Source organism: Dasypus novemcinctus, chromosome 11 (assembly GCF_030445035.2).
Source record: "Dasypus novemcinctus isolate mDasNov1 chromosome 11, mDasNov1.1.hap2, whole genome shotgun sequence".
In the NCBI taxonomy this organism is placed as follows: Eukaryota; Metazoa; Chordata; class Mammalia; order Cingulata; family Dasypodidae; genus Dasypus; species Dasypus novemcinctus.
The window spans coordinates 4,808,349-4,826,447 of record NC_080683.1 but is presented as its reverse complement, the minus strand read 5'-3'; the positions used below and the strand labels follow the sequence as shown (position 1 = coordinate 4,826,447).

Here is an 18,099-nt window from a genome sequence, read left to right as displayed (position 1 = left end):
TCACACATTTATATGCTTAGTTTGTCTTAGAGAGAGGCCACATTTGAGCAACAATGTGGCACTCTATAATATTGGGCTAAGTTTTGGTTTCAAAATAAAGATTAATAGGTATAGTCATCAATATCAAGGGCCTGTAAATGGTCCATACTCAGGGGAATCTTGCTGTCCCATTAGAAAATGTGGCAGAACTCCCCAGGATGGGAATTTGATATTCTTTATGTTATTGTATGAATCTCCATCCACCATGACAATGCCCCATAAACACTTTTTTAAAAAGATTTTATTTTTTCATTTATTTCTTTCCCCTCCCCCCCCAGTTGTCTGCTCTCTGTGTCCATTCACTGTGTGTTCTTCTGTGACTGCTTCTATCCTTATCAGAGGCACCAGGAATCTGTGTTTCTTTTTGTTGCATTATCTTGTTGTGTCAGCTCTCTGTGTGTGCAGTGCCATTCTTGGGCAGGCTGCAATTTCTTTTGCACTGGACAGCTCTCCTTATGGGGCACACTCCTTGCACATGGGGCTCCCTTATGTGGGGGACACCCCTGCATGGCAGGGCACTCCTTGGTGCATCAGCGCTGCACATGGGCCAGCTCCACACGGGTCAAAGAGGCCCAGGGTTTGAACCACAGACCTCCCATGTGGTAGGTGGATGCCCTATCCATTGGGTCAAGTCTGCTTCCCCCTTTAGTATTTCTTGAAGGGCAGGTTTCTGGTTGACAAACTCTCTTGATTTCTGTTTATCTGTGAATATTTTGAACTCTCCCTCATTTTTAAATGCTAGCTTTGCTGGATAGAGAATTTGTGGCTGGCAATCTTTTTCTTTTAGCAATTTAACAATATTATACCTTTGCCTTCTCACTTCCATTGTTTCAGATGAGAAATCAGCATTTAATCTTATTGAGCTTCTCTTGTACATGATGACTCTCTCTTCTATTGCTGCTTTCCTGTCTCTGTCTTGAACATCTGAAAATTTGATAAATATATGTCTCAGGGTAGGCCTGTTATACTTTATAGTGTTTGGAATGTGCTGCAGTTCCTGGACAAGTATATCTATGTCCTCAAAAGAATTGAGACATTTTCAGCAACTACATCCTCCAACAGCCCTTCTGCCCCTTTCCCCTTCTTTTCTCCCTCTGGATGTATTGTCATTCAATTCTCTGAGTCCTAGCTGAATATTTTTGAATCTTTTTATCCATCTGTTCTATCTGTGGGATTTCAGATGTACTATCTTTGATGTCACTAATTCTTTCCTCTACTGTTCAAATCTTCTGTTATGTGCTTCCACCATATTTTTAATTTCTTGCATTGTTCCATTCATCACCATCAGATCTGTTACCTTTTTATGTATGTTTACAATTTCTTCTGTATGTTCCCCAGCATCTTCTTAATATCCTTTATTGCCCTTTACTTCATTAAATTCATTCATGATATTTGTTTGGACATCCTTGATTACCTGTTCCACATTCTGCATCTCCTCATATTTTTGTGTTTTTATTTTTTCATTAGATGGGGCCATGTCTTCCTGTTTCTCAGTATTGCTTGTAATTTTTTCCCCTGGTACCTAGGCATCTGCTTATTTTGATGGACTTATTCAGATAGTTAGCTTTTCTTAACCCTCTAGGGTTTTATTTTGTTTTATTTATTTGTTAAGTTTCCTCTTTGACACTTGGTTCCACTTATTCTAGCTCCTTGTTGTTGTAGTTGTTTTTTTTTTCCTGAAAAAAAAATTAAGACCATAGAAAAGGAAAGATAGATGAGAAAAAGAATGATAGTAGTAATAATTTTTAAAAAGATAGTAAAGGAACCATGAAAGAGATTGGAAAAATAAGGAAAAAGACTGAAAAGTCATAAAATATAAAAAGGAATAAGAATTTTAAAAGATGGAATAAAAAATGAAAGAAGAAAAAAATTAGAATAAAATAAAAAACCAGAAAGATGAAAGGAGAGGAAAAAAATGAAGACCAAACAAGAGAAGGCAAAAAGAAAGAAAAGCAATGGAAGAGGGGAAAATGGGGAAAAAAGAAAATAAAGAATTTAAGGTCAAAAAAGAAGAGGATACAAAGACAGAGAAATTTTTTTAAGACCCCCCCAAAAAACAACAAACAAACAAACATAAAAACAACCTAGCAAAAACACTTCAGACACTAGGAACTGTCTCAGGCTGCCAGTACCCATCAATTAATCACCCTGAAGCCTGTCCTCCATAGATAAGGTGCACAGCATTAGAGAATAAAATAAAGAATAAAAATTTTGAAAAAATAAATACAAAGTAACACATCAAAAAACTTAGGAAAAACCCAGTCTATATGTTCCTGCACAAGGTGCCAGCTGGCTGCCTGACGATCCACTGGATCACTCTCTGGATCCTGTCTCTTAGTGGGTACTGGGAATTGAACCAAGGATCTAGAATATGTGAGGGAGACATTCATCCACTGAGCCACAACCAGTCCATGGTTTAGGTAGGTTTCTGAAAGCTTATCTGCCTCTCCCCGTCTTCTATCCCCTCAGGTGTGTTGGCTTCTAACAGTTTGCCCTCCCTCTCCTGGCTTCCTTCTCTCCAGGGCTGTCAATCCACCCCCTCACTGACCTAATTCCTCTCTCATCCTGGGGTGGGCAAGCGTGACAGTCTGCCTAATCCAATCCCCCTCTCCTCTCCCTGGGAACTCCTCAGCCCTGGCTGGGGTGTTTTCTATTCCACAGGTGCTAACTCCTCTCCCTCTTACATTTCTCTCTCTCTGAGTTTTCTGAGTGCTGCCCCTACACCTATTTGCCATTTGCCTCCCCCACGGATGGGTCTCTTTCAACCTCCACTTGCTGGGCTGGCTGCAACTAAGATTCAAAGCAGGCTCAGCTGACCCAACTCGCTGAAGAGAAATTACCTTCCACCTTCCCATCCCCAGATCCCTCCTCCTCCCAGTGGGGAGGTCCTCTTTTCCCTCCTCAGTTGGCTGTAGTGAGCCGGGGGTTATTTGCCTAAGGGTAGGGGAAATGTGCTGGATCTTCTTTGTTTACCATTTATTGTCTTTCACACATGTTTGTCTATTTTAATTTCCTATTTTTCTTATAGTCTTTTTTAAAAAATTATTTATTTATTACTTTTTTTTTAATTACATTAAAAAAAATATGAGGTCCCATTCAACCCCACCGCCCCCGCCCCCCACTCCCCCCACAGCAACACTCTCTCCCATCATCATGACACATCCATTGCACCTGGTAAGTTCATCTCTGAGCATCACTGCACCCCATAGTCAATGGTCCACATCATAGCCCAGACTCTCTCACGTTCCATCCAGTGGGCCCTGGGGGGATCTATAATGTCCCGTAATTGTCCGTGAAGCACTATCCAGGACAACTCCACGTCCCGAAAACGCCTCCACATCTCCTCTCTTCCTCCCGTTCCCCACACCCAGCAGCCACCATGGCTACCGTTCCCACACCCATTCCACATTTTCTCTGTGGACATTGGATTGGTTGTGTCCATTGCACACCTATGTCAAGTGAGGGCTTAGATTCCACATGGGTACTGGATGCACTCCTCCTGCTTCCAGTTGTAGACACTCTAGGCTCCATGTTGTGGTGGTTGACCTTCTTCAACTCCATGTTAGCTGAGTGGAGTAAGTCCAATAAATCAAAGTGTAGGAGCTGAAGTCTGTTGAGGCTCTGGGCCTGGGTGTCATATTATCAGTCCAGAGATTCAAATCCCCTACATATATCTTAAACCCAGCACCAACTACAATTCCAATAAAGTAGCATGCAAGTCTTGTGAAAAGAGATCCCCTCTTAGTCCATCTTATAGTCTTGAAATTTATATTTTCATTGAAATTTATAGATTTTATCAAGTCATTCAAAAATTTTCAGACATCTCATCCCCTTCTGCTATTTTCTCCACTTTCCTGGTGTCTAATCATCAGGACATCAGGATTTCTATTTCTACCCATCATATTTCTTAGTTTTTCTTCTATCTTTCCTTTAATCTTTCAAACCACCCTTAGGAGTGTCCCTCAGTCTCATCTTGGTTATTAATTATTCTTCAAGTGCAAAAGTCCTATAGTTATCTCATCTATATGTTCTTCATATCTTAAAACCCATTATTTCTGCCTGATCATTTTTTTCTTGCTTTCTACTTTTTTTTTTTTTTTAAAGATTTATTTATTTATTTAATTCCCCCCCCCTCCCCTGGTTATCTGTTCTTGGTGTCTATTTGCTGCGTCTTGTTTCTTTGTCCGCTTCTGTTGTTGTCAGCGGCATGGGAAGTGTGGGCGGCGCCATTCCTGGGCAGGCTGCTCTTTCTTTTCACGCTGGGCGGCTTTCCTCACGGGCGCACTCCTTGCGCGTGGGGCTCCCCCATGCGGGGGACACCCTTGCGTGGCACAGCACGGCACTCCTTGCGCGCTTCAGCGCTGCGCATGGCCAGCTCCACACGGGTCAAGGAGGCCCGGGGTTTGAACCGCGGACCTCCCATATGGTAGACGGATGCCCTAACCACTGGGCCAAAGTCCGTTTCCCTGCTTTCTACTTCTAATTACCAATATTCTCCTTTACCTGTCTTTGAAAACCCCTTTATTGTGAAATAGGCCACATATAAAAATGTATGAAAGAATAATAAATCAATGAGTTATAAAATACAAGTGCCTAAAGAATTATGATCTAGTTTAAAAATAGAATATTTCCAGCACCCAAGAAATCCTCTTTAGTACAGTAGTTGGTTATAAAATTTTCAGGAGCTAGAAGCTCCTTATATCTATAAAGCGTAGCATAGCTCTGGCACATAGTAGGTGCTCAAAAATGTCTCGTCTGAGTATTTTATTAGTTATGTGATATATAATTATTAATACTTTGCATATCCAAGGAGTGAACCTCATTTCTTGTCAGCTGCAGCTGTGTGATTTGCTCTAGTCAATGAGATGTGGGAATTCACATGTGTTATTTCCAGGGGGATCACTAAAATCCAGTGTACAATTCACTGGCCTCCACTCACTCAGTGGGGGAAATTATGGGAGTGAAAGTTGAGATGATATTTTCATCAGATGGTTTCCTGAGTGGCTATGATGAGCAGAGCTCCCCCATGTAGCACAAACAAAATCCAAATTTTGTGGTTGTTACATCAGCAGAGCTGATACTATTCTTACTATAAAAAACGTACAGACAGAAACGTGCTCAAAGGGACTTTGAAGAAGCAGAGGGACCGGAGAATTCAGAGAATGTGTTTTAACAGAAGCCAAGAGAGGAAATAGTTAAGTGTTAGTGTTCACCAAGTGCCAAGTATAAGTATGACTTGGGCCTGGAATTAAAAGTTTAATGGAGCCCATGTAAACAGCAATTTCATGAAGTGTGCCAAACTCTACCTCCTTCAACTTTCATAATTCCGTTGTTGGCCTTACTTTGCCGAGGCTCAGAGCATGAAGACAAGTGGAGCAGGGGAGAAGGTGACATGGCATCTCACAGGGTATTCCTTCACTACTCACCTCCTTTATTGGGGGGCAACAACATCTGCTGGGAATACCACCTTCTTCCATTTGACTACAAGGAACAAAACGTGAGGGAGCAGGTACAAAGCCCAGGGGACCCAATGCTAAAACTGGAATCTTAAATTTACTGTGGTCATCCTCCTGCAGGTCATGACCCTTCTGTTGCAGAAGAGGACATAGGAGAGAGCCTGGCTTCAGGTCTACTTCAAAGCTCAAGCCCCAGCTTTCCTTTGAATCTCTATGTTCTTTAAGGCCTGCGGTCACCCCTCGGGCTGAAGTGTGGTTTGCTGGCCTGGCGGGGGAGCGGCCGCGGTAGGCCTAATTCCGCTGCCCCCATAATAGGGTGGTTGGTCGGGCCCACCGCCACCCCTGAAGGGAACTCGGCATGGGCGCAGAGTGCCCTCGGGTCTCCCCTTCTCGGCAGCCATGCTTCCGCGGCTGCCCCTCCTCCCGGATGGCGCCACACGATGACTTGTGGGGCGGCACCCTTCTTCTTCTTTCTCCCTGCGCAGGCGCAGGGCGGAAAAATCCACTCTGCCCTTTTCCCCTCCCCCGACAGCAGCAACAGCCAGGCGTGGGCGGGAAACTCCAGTCTGCCCTTTCCCCTCCCCCGACAGCAGCAACAGCCAGGCGTGGGCGGGAAACTCAAGTCTGCCCTCTACCCCAGCAACAGCAGCCACCAATCACTAAACCCTGCCACTTCCCCCAGCAACAGCGACAGCCAATCCCTAATCACCACCCCTCCCCCATCCAGTACCTCCCACTGACCTTTCTCCGGCAACCAATCAGAACAGGGCGTGGATTCGACCAATCAGCCTTCCCCAGCCCCTATAAAACTGTTGCCTCTCCCTCAATAAAGTGGACTTACGTGTTTACCTTGTCTCCGCAGTAGTTCTTCTGCCATGCGCCCTCCAGTCCTGAGAGCCCCCGACAAGGGCCTGGCCTCCCTTGTCCCCAGTTCATCGCCTGCTTCTCCGGGCGACCCCTTCGTCGCCGGCTTCGCCGGGCGACCCTGTCAGCCGAACCGCACAACCCCTGTGAGACCGACCCCTCGTCTGCTGCCGGACCGACCCCTTGTCCCAAGTGGGACCGACCCCTTGTCCCAAGCGGGACCGACCCCTCGTCCAAAGCTGGACCGACCCCTCGTCCGCAGCCAGACCCCACCTCTACTGACCGAGCAAGCCGTCGCAAAGGCCCATGACTAAGTCCCCAACAACCTCTTCAATTCCTACCTGTCTTTAGGATCCTACCACATTTCACACCTTGCCAAAGGCCTGATGCACAGAAAGTACCCAATATATGTTGAATTTTTTTAAAAGGTAATCAGGCAACCCCACAATGGCAAGTCTCCATGCCTTGGTGTCCTTTTGGAACTCTCCCTATAAGTGCCTCCTTCCTGTGAAATCCTGGAGACTAATAAATACCTGTGTATGTCAGAGCTAGACGTGTCTGATGCCCTCATTCTGCAACTCCATGTCCCATGCCGCGTCTCCTTATACTCTTAGTTTCCCTGAAGTGTATGCCCCAGCCCTGTAATGTGGGCACGGGTAGTGGAGGTTCTAAGCCCACTGGGAGAGATGGATCAGAGAATGTTCACTCTGCCCTGAGAACCTCCCTAGCCTTTAACAGATGAAGAGGGAGAAGGCTGGTTGGAGAAGGCTGTGGTTGGCTGTGGTTTGGAATACTCAGTTCTTGGAGGTTCTGGGGGAGAGATGTCTTCTCTGAGTCTGGGGATTTAACATTGATGGAGATTTTAAGATGTTCCAAGGGCCCATGTGTCCTCTCCCTCTCTGCATGGCTGTTCCTTGTCATACTAATGTTCCACTGAATCGCTTTCTCAAGGGAACAGGGAAGAGATAAAGGATACTCAGTTACTTGTTCTTTTCTGTACTAATCACCTCATGAGGGGCAGTTGAAATTACCACACAAAACAAGATGCAAGCATTTTCATGTATGGTTTTAGAGAAAACAATGTTGATCAGGACTAACTAGTGTCTCATCTGGATAATTTGTACCTTCCTATGAATTTTCTCAGATTGACTCATGGAAAGAGTATAGGTTTTGGAATCAGCTGTAGGTCAATTTAATTTGTGGCTTTCCCATGTTTTAGCTGTGTGACCTCACAAGTCTGTTTTCACATTGTTAAAAAAAGATTTATTTATTTATCCCCCCCTTCCCCTCCTCCCACCCTTCTGTTTTTGCTGTGTTCTCATTTTTTCTCCTCTAGGGTTCACCGGGATTTGATCCTGGAGACCTCTGATAGGGAGAGGGGTTCCCTGTCAATTGCACCACCTCAGTTCCTGGTTTCTGCTGCACTTCACCTTGACTCTCCCCTTGTCTCTCCTTTGATGTGTCATCATCTTGCTGTGTGACTCACTGCATGGGGCACTGGCTCACCTCGCAGACACTCGCGTGGGCTCTGGCTCACCATGTAGGCACTCAGGCGGGCACTGGCTTGCCACACAGGCATGCTTTCTCTTCTTCTTTTTCACCAGGAGGCCCCAGGGAATGAACCTGGGTCCTCCCATATGGTACACAGAAGCCCTATCGTTTGAACCAGTTATGCCTCCCTGTTTCCACATTCTTAAAAAGAAAATAAAACTCTGCCCTCTTCCCTGGGTTATGAGGATAGAATGAGCCATTGTGTGTTGTGCACTCTCCAGATTATGAGGACATGGCTGTTTCTCCATTTTTGTGGCTTCTGTTCCAGTCACCCTCACTTTCTAAGTCCACCCCTTCTGCCAAGTCTAGTGATACACCTGTGTCAGTGATGCACAATTCTGCACATTCAACCCCCAAGTTCTAACTGAAATGGACAGCTGGTCCACAGATGGAGGACAGGCTTTGAGAGGAGAAAAGGGAGAGAGGAACTCAGCAGCTCATGGGAGCTGAGCAGTGGCAGGTGCCCAGGACACTCAAGGCTCAGGTGCTGCTTATGAGAAGCCAGGGTGACAAAAGCCACCAACTCAGTGTGCCAGAGACTTCTGAGTGATCAATATATGAGTTAGGAGATAATACTCTATACTCTATTCAAAGAGGAATGCTAACTCTAAATGTGACTCCTATCTTGATCTGAAAGATAAATTAATATGAAACACAAACTCCATCATTATTTTGGATTGTGAAAGCAAGCTGGTGTTTGAAAAAGTGGGCTATATCCTTTGCTTTGAACATTGGGGATGCATTTCCCACTGTGTGAATTACTAGGAAAAGAGGTCTACTCAGACCTCCGATGAATAGATTTAGAGAATAAGCCTGTATCCTCTATAATTTGATGCATTAAAAAGACTAAGCCATGTTTTGTCATGATCTATTTTTCATGGTAGACAAAGAATGGGTTTAAAGTTTATTATGTTATATTTCTAATTTTGAATGCTGATTTGATTGCTGTGAAAGCAGTATATCATGCTCTCAATTAATTATATACTGAACCATTGCAAGTGAAATGGGTCATGTAATCCAACAATTCAGGGTCTATTTATCCATGAATAACTAAGAATAATGGTCCCAAACCTACAGGGATGAAAGCGCCAAACATAAATATGGGGCAACCCAATGAAATCAGCACATGTGGAGGAGGTCTACTTCCAACTGGCCAGCTTAACCAATAGTTAGGATATCCCTATTTTTGAGCTTCTCCTTATCTAGGTATAAACAACAATAAGCTTCTCATAAACTCTGTTGTTTAACAAAACCCTTGAGTATAAAGCAATGGCATAGATGCCTTGGTACATAGTCTTAAAAGAAAACAGACCATCATGTTGGATTTTGATTATTTATGGAGCTAAGAAGAAGGGAACTTGGTTAGCACCTTCTTGAGAGAAGCTGGGCATTGAATCCAAGAGCAGAACTTCAGAAACTGGTTTCAGAGCAGTTATTTGGCAGTGACATCCTCTTGGGAAGCTGAGGGTCTGACTCAAGACTTCTGGGAATAAAGAAACAGAGAGATACTTGTTCCAAAGCACATAGAGTCTTTCAGGTCAGAGCCGGATCTTGGGGCGGGTGGGGAATATTATCCCAGATTTGTTAAGATCTCTTTCTCTATGTCCCAGGAGAGAAAATTTATGGTGAGAGACTGTCTTGCCTTGATTTAAAAAAAAAAAAAACAAAACCATTATTTTTGGCTTCCTTCATAGAAGATGCCAAGGATTGCTCTTTCCTTGCACTCACCCTAAGGATGAAGTTGGAAGAGAAATTAAGGTTCACAAGACTCTCTTCCCAGTAGGTGCCTCAGAGTCACAAGGCAAAGAAAGGAGTGACATCTGTCTACAGCCCACCCACTCAAGGAGAATGAGGCAAGAATATTACCTGTTTATAAGGGTCCTCGTTGAACTAAAATGAAAAGAGGGAAGGAGATATGTTCAGTCACGATGAACACGTTAGATGCCTTAGATAAACATTCCCACCCCATTCAGCATTGCCTTGATCTCGCCTTTGGGAATTAAGGCAGAGGCTGGTTGTAGACAGGCCCATCAGGAACAGAACCCTGGCATGAACCTGAGTGATAGGACAGCTCATGCACAGGTGGGAGAAGATCCCAGCCTGGGGATTCCTTGCTCCCTACAAGCCACTTTAGCTCTTGACAATCTGATTTCTGTGGTCTCTAGAACTCTGCAGTTGCTTTTCCAGCTCAGACACTAATCACAGACGGGAGAGGGGGGCAGGGGAAAGGCAAGTCTCAGCCCCTCCCAGGGCCTCGTACCTTTCTTGCTCCTCTTATGCATGAAGACGCCCACTCCAAGGGTGACGAGCCCCAGCACAAAGCCCCCGACCCCAGTCAGCATCTTACTTTGGGCAGAGTCAGACTGTGCCTCTGGAAGAACAGACCCCGGGTCAGTCTCACCCCCACCTGCCCACACCCTCAAGACCTGGCCAAACCTGGAGCCTGGTGTGGACTGCTGGAAGAAGGGCACTGAGAGGGGTACACTTTGGACACAGAGTACATTTTTAAAGGAACCCAAGTTCTGAGTTTATGGTATTGACTTATCAAGGGGACAGATACTGACTCAGGTGGCTGCCTCTCAAAATACTCCAGGCAGTCTACAAGACTGGAGGAAGAGAGCTCTTCCCATGTGTCCATTCTAGAAGGAGTCTCAGTGCCCTAGATTTTCTGACAAGGGCAGAGACCTGTGAGTGCTCAGATCCCCTCGGCCAGGGATGGACAATGTCCACTGGCCCCTGCTCAACACCGTTGCCAGGGGCATGTGTAGGAGGAAGAGGGGGTGGACAGGACTCAGCATGTAGACATAAGAGAGGATGAGGGGACCATGGTCAGAGTGTCCTCTCCTCCTCAGAACGTGGGGCCCCTGGGGCGGCAGGGCTGACTCACTCCACTCCACGCTGACAGGCGTGTCCAGGCTGGGGTGCTGCACATGGCAGGTGTAGACGTCTCCCTGCTGGGGGGTCATTTCCAGCATCACCAGCATCTGGAAGGTCCAGTCTCCATTTCGGATCAGGCCGGTGGACACGACCCCAGCTGTTTCCTCCTGTCCATTCCGGAACCACTGGACGTCAAGGCTGCCTGGGTAGAAATCTGTCACGTGGCAGGTGAGCAGGTTGTGGTGCTGCAGGGACCCCTTCCTGGAGGGGGCGACGTGCACTTTCGGCTGGACTAGGAGCAGGGAGAGAAAAGGTCATGGCATTTGAGATGATTGTTTCCTAGACCTCTGGATTCTGGAACAGGTTTCTAGATGTTTAAAACATACATGGTTCCCTGGTGTGGTGGTTGACCATCGTCACCTGCAAATCACCATCCCAGGGTCCACAGGATGGAAGAATAAAATATGGATTAGAGTGGACTTACTGATATTCTACTATAGAACTATTGTAACTAGTAATGGAAGAAACTGTAGCACTGATGTGGAGAAAGTGGCCATGGTAGTTGCTGAGGACAGGGAGAGGGAAGAAGAGATGTGGAGGCATTTTCAGGACTTGGTGTTGTCCTAAATGATATTGCAGGGACAGATGCTAGACATAATATATCCTGCCATAACCCACTGAATGTACTGGAGGAGAGTGTAAACTACAATGTAAACTATGATCCATGTGGTGCAGCAGTACTATAAAATGTGTTCACCAAGTGTGATGAATGTGCCACAATGATGAGGGAGGTTGTCGATGTGGGGGGAGTGGAGTGGGGTGGGGTATGGGGTATGTGGGAACCTCATAATTTTTAATGTAACATTTTTTTGTGATCTATGCATCTTAAAAAATTCAATTAAAAAACATATGGCCCAATTAAGTTAGCAGATAAGATTGGTACTGAAAAGGTACAAATACATCTTCAATTACATAATAAAGTTTGAGAAGAATGCAAGAGTGATAAAGACAGAGTTCTTGGTGGAAATTTAGCAGAAATTTTAAGTATAAGCCTTTTTTTCATTTTCACATTTTTATTTATTTATTATTATTAGTTTTAAAGATACATGGATCACACAAAATATTACATTAAAAAATATAAGAGGGAACTGAGGTGGCACAAGAGAGTAATTGCCTCTCTCCCACTCTGGAAGGTCCCAGGATCTGTTCCTAGAACCTCCTATGAGAATACAAGCAGACACAGAAGAACATACAGCAAATGGACACAGAGAGCAGACAATGGGGGGAACAAAGTGGGGGGGGGGGTGGAAAAATAAAAAATAAATCTTAAAAAAAAATGGTTTACAAAAATATAAGAGGTTCCTATATACCCCAATCCCCGCACCCCCCACTCCTCCCACATTGACAACTTCTTTCATTAGTGTGGTACAGACATTGCACTTGATGAGTCCTCTTTGGAGCATTGCTACAAAGCATGGATTATAGTTTACATGTAGTTTTACACTCTGTCCCAGTTCATTCAGACAGTTATGGCAGGATATATAGTATCTTGCATCCGTCTCAGAAAGAAAGTAGAGGAAAGAACAAAGTTATTAAAGACCTAGAAGTTGTCATTAGATTGATGGTGAATTGAATGCAAATGTCTAAGTTTATTTTACTTTCCAGAATTTTTAAATCTAATTTTGCACCTTTTTCGTGAGGATAGAGCATTGAAGAGATAAATCCTTTTTTAAAAAAAGATTTATTTCTCCCCTCCGTTGGTTTTATTTCTTTATTTATTTTGGGGGTATACGGGAACCTTTTACATTTTTGTAAACCATTTATTTTTTCGCTGGGCTGGGTCGGGGAAAGCACAGACTGAAGATGCCCACACTCGGGCTCCCTCTGATACTTGGCATTGTGCCAAACGTGTCCCAGCTGCCACCATCACCAACGTCCCTGGGAGCCAGGCCTCCGCCCTCGTCTCTTCCCCTGGTTCCCCTCTGCACAATCTCACCCAGCCCAGCTCCTTCTTCCCAGCTCCAGACCCCTTACTACCACTGTCCCCAAACAGTTCCCCTGGGTGTCCCTCAAGCATCTCAAACCCAGCAGGGCCCAAAGTGAACCCACCGCCCACAGGTGTTTCCCCGTTCACACCCCACTTGAGGCACCAGGTCCACGCGGCCGTCGGGCCTGCTAAGGTGACCACGTGTCTCCTGCCGCCTCCTGCCCCTCCTCCTCGGTCCAGCTCACGTCCTCTCCCCCTGGACCTGCTCCCTTCCCCTTCAAAGTCCTCCTCCTGCCTCCAGAACCATCCTGTCTGGTCGCCCCGTGTTCCCTCCAGCCTCCTGCCCCTTGGGGGTCCCGCCCGCAGCCCTCACCTCGGCGCTTCAGGGTGAAGCCCTCGTCCAGCTCGTAGTTGTGTCTGCACACCGTGTCCACGGCCGCCCGCATCTGCTCCATGAAGTCCTCCTGGCTGTTCCACAGCTCGGCGTCCGGCCGCCCCAGCTCCGTCACGGCCACGTGCTCCCCCACGTCGCTGTCGAAGCGCACGATCTCCTCCCGGTTGTAGATGTGTCTGTACAGGAGGCGCTGCGTCCCGTTAAGCGCGAAGCAGTCCTGTCGGATCTGGTGCAAGTAATTCTCTGTGGGGAGCGGAAGGGGCGAGGGGGAGGGCGCTGCGGTGCCTGGAGGTCAGCGAGCGCCGGGCTGTTCCTTGAGAGATGTGTATGTATATTCCTTACCACGTACCAGTTTCTAAGTACCTCCCCAAACCTCCCCGCCTCACAGATGGATATTTTTTAAGCGCTATTTTTCCTAGTAGAGCGTTCGGGGATCTTAGGTTAGGGGATCTCTTCTAGGCCTCAGGTGTCCCATCTATAAAATGAGAAGTTTTAAGGAAATTATTTCTGAAGTCCTTCCCAGCATTAAGTAATAGAAAGGCCTGCCCAGGGGAAAGCCGAAGTCTAAAAGGGAATAGAAGTTTTTAAAAAATGTCCCTCAGCAGTAAGGGGGATGCAGTGATCTTCAGAGGGTGGGGCCATGCTGAGGGAAGTCATCGGTTCTGGGGCAGCTGGAGGGAGAGGAGGGCTTGGGAGGAGGGGATTCCCCTCTGGGTCATGGGAGGGGAGGAGCCCCCCTGGGGCGGTGGCGGCAGTGGGGAAAGGCCCCCGTGGAGGACGGGCCTGGGAAAGGAGAGTGCGCAGCTCTACCTAACCCCTTCCTGACGCTCACCTGGTGACCATCTTGGATCCAATGTCACCTCCTCCAGGAAGCCCTGCCTTATTTCTTGTGAGGGGCTCTCTCTTACATGCTATTACTGCACCTCGTATTACCTCAGCTTTCTCCTGGTTGTGTGTGTGCTAGAAATCTAGAAATAACTATCTTAAGCATGGTGTGAGAGAGATTCCTCGTCTCAATGGTAACATATCCTCCCACTGTGAAGTGTGGCTGTAGGGAGACCTGACCTTAAAATGTATGGAAAGAGCCTTGATCGATGACGGTTACTGCCACATCCAGGACCTTGGGTGGAAGCCATGGCTCTAAGTCATGGAGGATGTAATTTCTAACAGAAATGCAGCAGGCCTTCTAGGGGGCCAGCAGCAGTGTTCTGGCAGGTGCAAGTGTGCACAGAACAGGCATGATCCAGCACATTCCAGTTTGCTTCCTTCTCAGGGCCTTTGTAACTTGTCTGAAATTGGTCACCCTGGGGAAACTAAGGTGGTGAGAAAGTTTGTCATAGCTGTTGCATCTTCTGCACGTTCACTTCTCATGTTAACTACTATCTTAATCTTTGTATATCCAGCAGCTAACATATTGCTCAATAAATATTTGTGTATTGGTGAAATGAAGAAACAGTTAAAAATAACTACTTGCCTGAAATATAAGATGCCACTCTAAAAAGTTTATTTAATGTGCACATGTGTTTTGATTGCAAGCTCCATTACTACATTAAAACAGATTACCACCAATTTAAATTCCAGATCAATTCATCACACAACTTCCAAGACCTCCTTTAATGTACAAGTGTGGTAGGGCTACAAAAGTATTTTTAAATTGTTTCCTCACCTGTTTTTCACCTTGTCGGGAGGATAAAATAAGAGGAAATGGGTAAGGTTGAGGCCAAACCTGATAAATCCACAGCCCTAAATATGGGGACCCGTCCTGAGGACAGAAGAAATTAGGTCTGGAGTCTCCAGGAGCAACAGGTAGACAGAAGGGGTGGACTAGCCGCTGCCTCCATCTCTGTGGTGTGGCCAGGATAAGTGCTTCTGGGGGTCCTGTGTTACCTCACTGCTCACCAGGAGCTGTGCAGCTGGTGTCAGAGGACAGAGGAGAAGGGGGCGGCTGCCTCAGCCCACCAGACACGGCTTCACAATGCTAGGGCAAGATCCCGGTTCTTGGTTCAGATATCCTGACCCGACTCCCCTCCTGGTGTCTCGCCCTCCAGCCCCCCGAGCCCCCAGTCCTCTTCAGAGTGGGATCTTTCTGCCTCTGCAACCACCTACCCCTCCCCACCCACCTGCCCAGCTCTGAATGTGCTTCCTATAAGTTAATAGGTGAGTCCTTGATTCCCCATTTGCATTTGCAATGAGAAACATTTCTGTCAGTAAAGAAAACTAATTTTGAAACTTTTTTTGTGGAACTTTTACTTTTTTACCCCCTAATGAAATTTTCCTTGGAAAGAACAAAAGTGATGAATAGGCTCCTTGGGCAGTTTAAATCCATCATTTTGTGTGTGTATGAGAAAATTTATGCTGTTTTTTGAATCCTTGTAGCAACTCTCTTATCCAGAAGAAAGTACTTTAAAAATAATTACAATATAATGGGGCCGGTATGGTGTGAGAAAAAGAACATGCTACAGGTATGGCTCAAATCCCAGCTCAAAGTCTTACTAATGAGGTGATCTTGGGCAAGTCTCTGTTTCTTGAAATGTAAGGTAGTAATAAACTGTTTACCTTGAAGAAAGCTGTGAAAATTAAAAAGTAAACATGCATAAAACATGTAGCATTGTATATGGCACTGCTCATTGTATTTCCTTCCGTTTTCCAATGGATGATGTTTTAAGAATGTGCAAAATTCTAAAGAAACACCTAGGAGAGAGGGACCAGTTCAGCCCATGGACTCGTGGCAAGTCCCAAGTGGACTTGCCATGTGGACAGGATCCTCATGGTTGAAAGCTTTTGTTGAGTCTTTGTATCTTCCCACCTCTCCTTTTCCCAGTGACTTTATTTGGGGGATAAAAATGACAAAATAAATGAAGACAGTATATTCTAGAGAGATGTGAGGATGAGGCTCACGGAGGAAGGCTCTAGGAGAGGAAAGATGGAAGCTAGAGAATGATCTAGAAACTCCTTTTCAGCCCTGCCGCTCCTGGTGTTGGGTGTCACTGTGGACAGGAAGTTAGGAAGCCCTGGAGAGGCAGACACAGCACCAGGGGCCACGAGCCTGACCTGGCCACAGGGGGGCAGCACGAGCAAGAAGTCTGCCCCCTCCTCCCGTCCTCTCCTCCTCCTTGGCCTGCTAAGGGCTCTGCTCCAGCTCCCTCGCTGTCTGAGGGGTGCAGCCCCTGCTCTCCCTGGAGGAGGGAAGGCACCCTCCCTGAGCTCTGGGTGGGCAGGGTGTCTGAGAGCCCGGCCCCCAGCACAGGGCGTCCTCCGGGAGTGCCCTCTGGCTCTGCCCAGGAGGCTGACCTCCTGGCCTCTCCCTGGAGGTCTTTCCCCTGAAGCTCTCCCGGCCTCCAGGCCCCACTTTCCACCTCGGACCCGCAGGCCGCCCCCTGGGCCGCACGTCCTCTTCCCTGCTCATCGTGCTCCTGGGGGGGATAGACCCGCTGGACCTCCACGTGGGGTGAGCCCGATCCTCTACTGGGGGGACGTCCCTGGCTGTGGCAGGGCCCACGGCCGTCTCGGGGTCAGGACCCTTAAGGAAAGGCCCGGGATTCTTCCCTGCTCCAGGCGGGCCCTGCAGGAGCGGCGGCTCTGCACCTACCTGGGGTGGTCCTGCCCTGGACCAGGGGACTGCTCAGCACCATCAGCGTCACTGTCAGAGCTGCCGTCCAGGGGCCTTCAGGGACCTGCAGGACCATCGTGGAGGTGGGAACGGATGGAGAGGAAGAGGGAGCTGCAGTCAGAGGCCTCACCAAATGGGGCTCCCCTCTGACATGTCAGAGACCATGGACCAAAATAATCTCCTATGCCCCCTGGGATTGGACAGATTCTGAGGAAGGAACCAATGAACACTGAGCTTGATGTGAGTCATCACTCACTGGGCAGAAGCTTAGTGTGAACGGTCTGGGAATTGATAGGTGAGGACAGTGATGCTCGTTTTGAGTTATCAGATAAAGCAGGAGGTTTGGGGCAATCGTGCGTTGACTTTGCACTGAAGCCATCTCACATATTCTGTGTGGCCCATCTCAGGATTTACATTCCCTCCTCTCAACCTGTCGCCTGCTTAAAAACCCACAAAACAAGATATGATGTGAGCAAGTGCCATCAGTGTGTGAAAAACCATTCCGGGGCATGGTCTTTAGTGAGATGAGACTTTCCATCTCCAAACTCAAACGAGTCCTGGAGGCTGTGCGCCTTGCTATGCTCAAGGGGACATGTTGGATTAGCTCCCATCCATGTTTTTCTTCCAGAGACTGGTTGGTCCTTAGGGGTGCAGGGGACCAAGGGCCCCATGTCAGACCCTCATCGGGGCAGTAGGACCAGTCCAGGACCTTGCACCTGAGAGTAAGCCCAGACCAGCTCTTCTATCAAGGATATATTGCAACTTTAGGGAGATTATTTTTGTTTTCTAGACTTCAATGTGGAGGTGATAAAACTTGACTTACAGCAATGCTCTAAAGGTAAAATGAGCTAAATATATCTGAAAATGTTTTGGAAAAGTGAAGTCCTTAGAGGTATAAATAGACCAATAAATTAGGAAAAAATGAAAAAGTAGCTAAAATCCTGCCTCTTCTAAAGCATCTGATTTTGATGTGTTCACAGTGAAGACTTTACAAAGTTTCAGAGAACATTCCCTGTTCTACAAAACTATAAATGTGAATCACAACAAAATGTAATAAAGAAAATATCAAACAGACATCAACAATTAACATAAATATTAAAATGTAAATGAAATGGAAGCATAGAAAATGCAGGAGTCAAAATGTATTACATAGCATAAGAGATCTCTTAGGAATGAAGAGGCTGTATAATATTACGGAAAAGAGCTCTGGTTCTTCAGCAAACGTCTGGGTTTCACTCCTCTCTCAGGCACTGGCCTGATACCGATAATTGGACAAACTATTTAACCTCTGTCTCAGAAAATTCTTTCATGATTGACGTAA

At 46.6% G+C, this 18,099-nt stretch overlaps 1 protein-coding gene across 2 annotated transcripts; it reads right to left on the bottom strand.

The window, feature by feature from the left end:
* Positions 1 to 9,229: 9,229 nt before the first annotated feature.
* LOC101415573 (HLA class II histocompatibility antigen, DP beta 1 chain) lies at positions 9,230 to 16,940 on the bottom strand. 2 transcript variants are annotated; one of them, XM_004479805.2, is made up of 6 exons: positions 16,758 to 16,940; positions 13,148 to 13,411; positions 10,798 to 11,079; positions 10,171 to 10,281; positions 9,777 to 9,800; positions 9,230 to 9,393 (listed from the first exon to the last, which is right to left on the bottom strand). In XM_004479805.2, the coding sequence occupies exons 1-5, from the start codon at positions 16,852 to 16,854 to the stop codon at positions 9,781 to 9,783; spliced, it is 774 nt and encodes a 257-aa protein (XP_004479862.1). In that variant the 5' UTR covers positions 16,855 to 16,940; the 3' UTR covers positions 9,230 to 9,393; positions 9,777 to 9,780. The 2 variants fall into 2 exon arrangements, with proteins under 2 accessions (XP_004479862.1, XP_012375611.1); XM_012520157.2 differs by having other exon boundaries at positions 10,798 to 11,001.
* Positions 16,941 to 18,099: the final 1,159 nt, after the last annotated feature.

Excerpts from the sequence above, each read along its gene's own strand:
- LOC101415573 (XM_004479805.2), bottom strand. The coding sequence starts at position 16,854 with ATGGTCCTGCAGGTCCCTGAAGGCCCCTGGACGGCAGCTCTGACAGTG. Across the intron at positions 11,080-13,147 it reads CTTCACCCTGAAGCGCCGAG|TCCAGCCGAAAGTGCACGTC; the intron begins GTGAGGGCTGCG and ends CCCTGCTCCTAG. Across the intron at positions 9,801-10,170 it reads GCATAAGAGGAGCAAGAAAG|TTCAACGAGGACCCTTATAA; the intron begins GTACGAGGCCCT and ends TTTTCATTTTAG.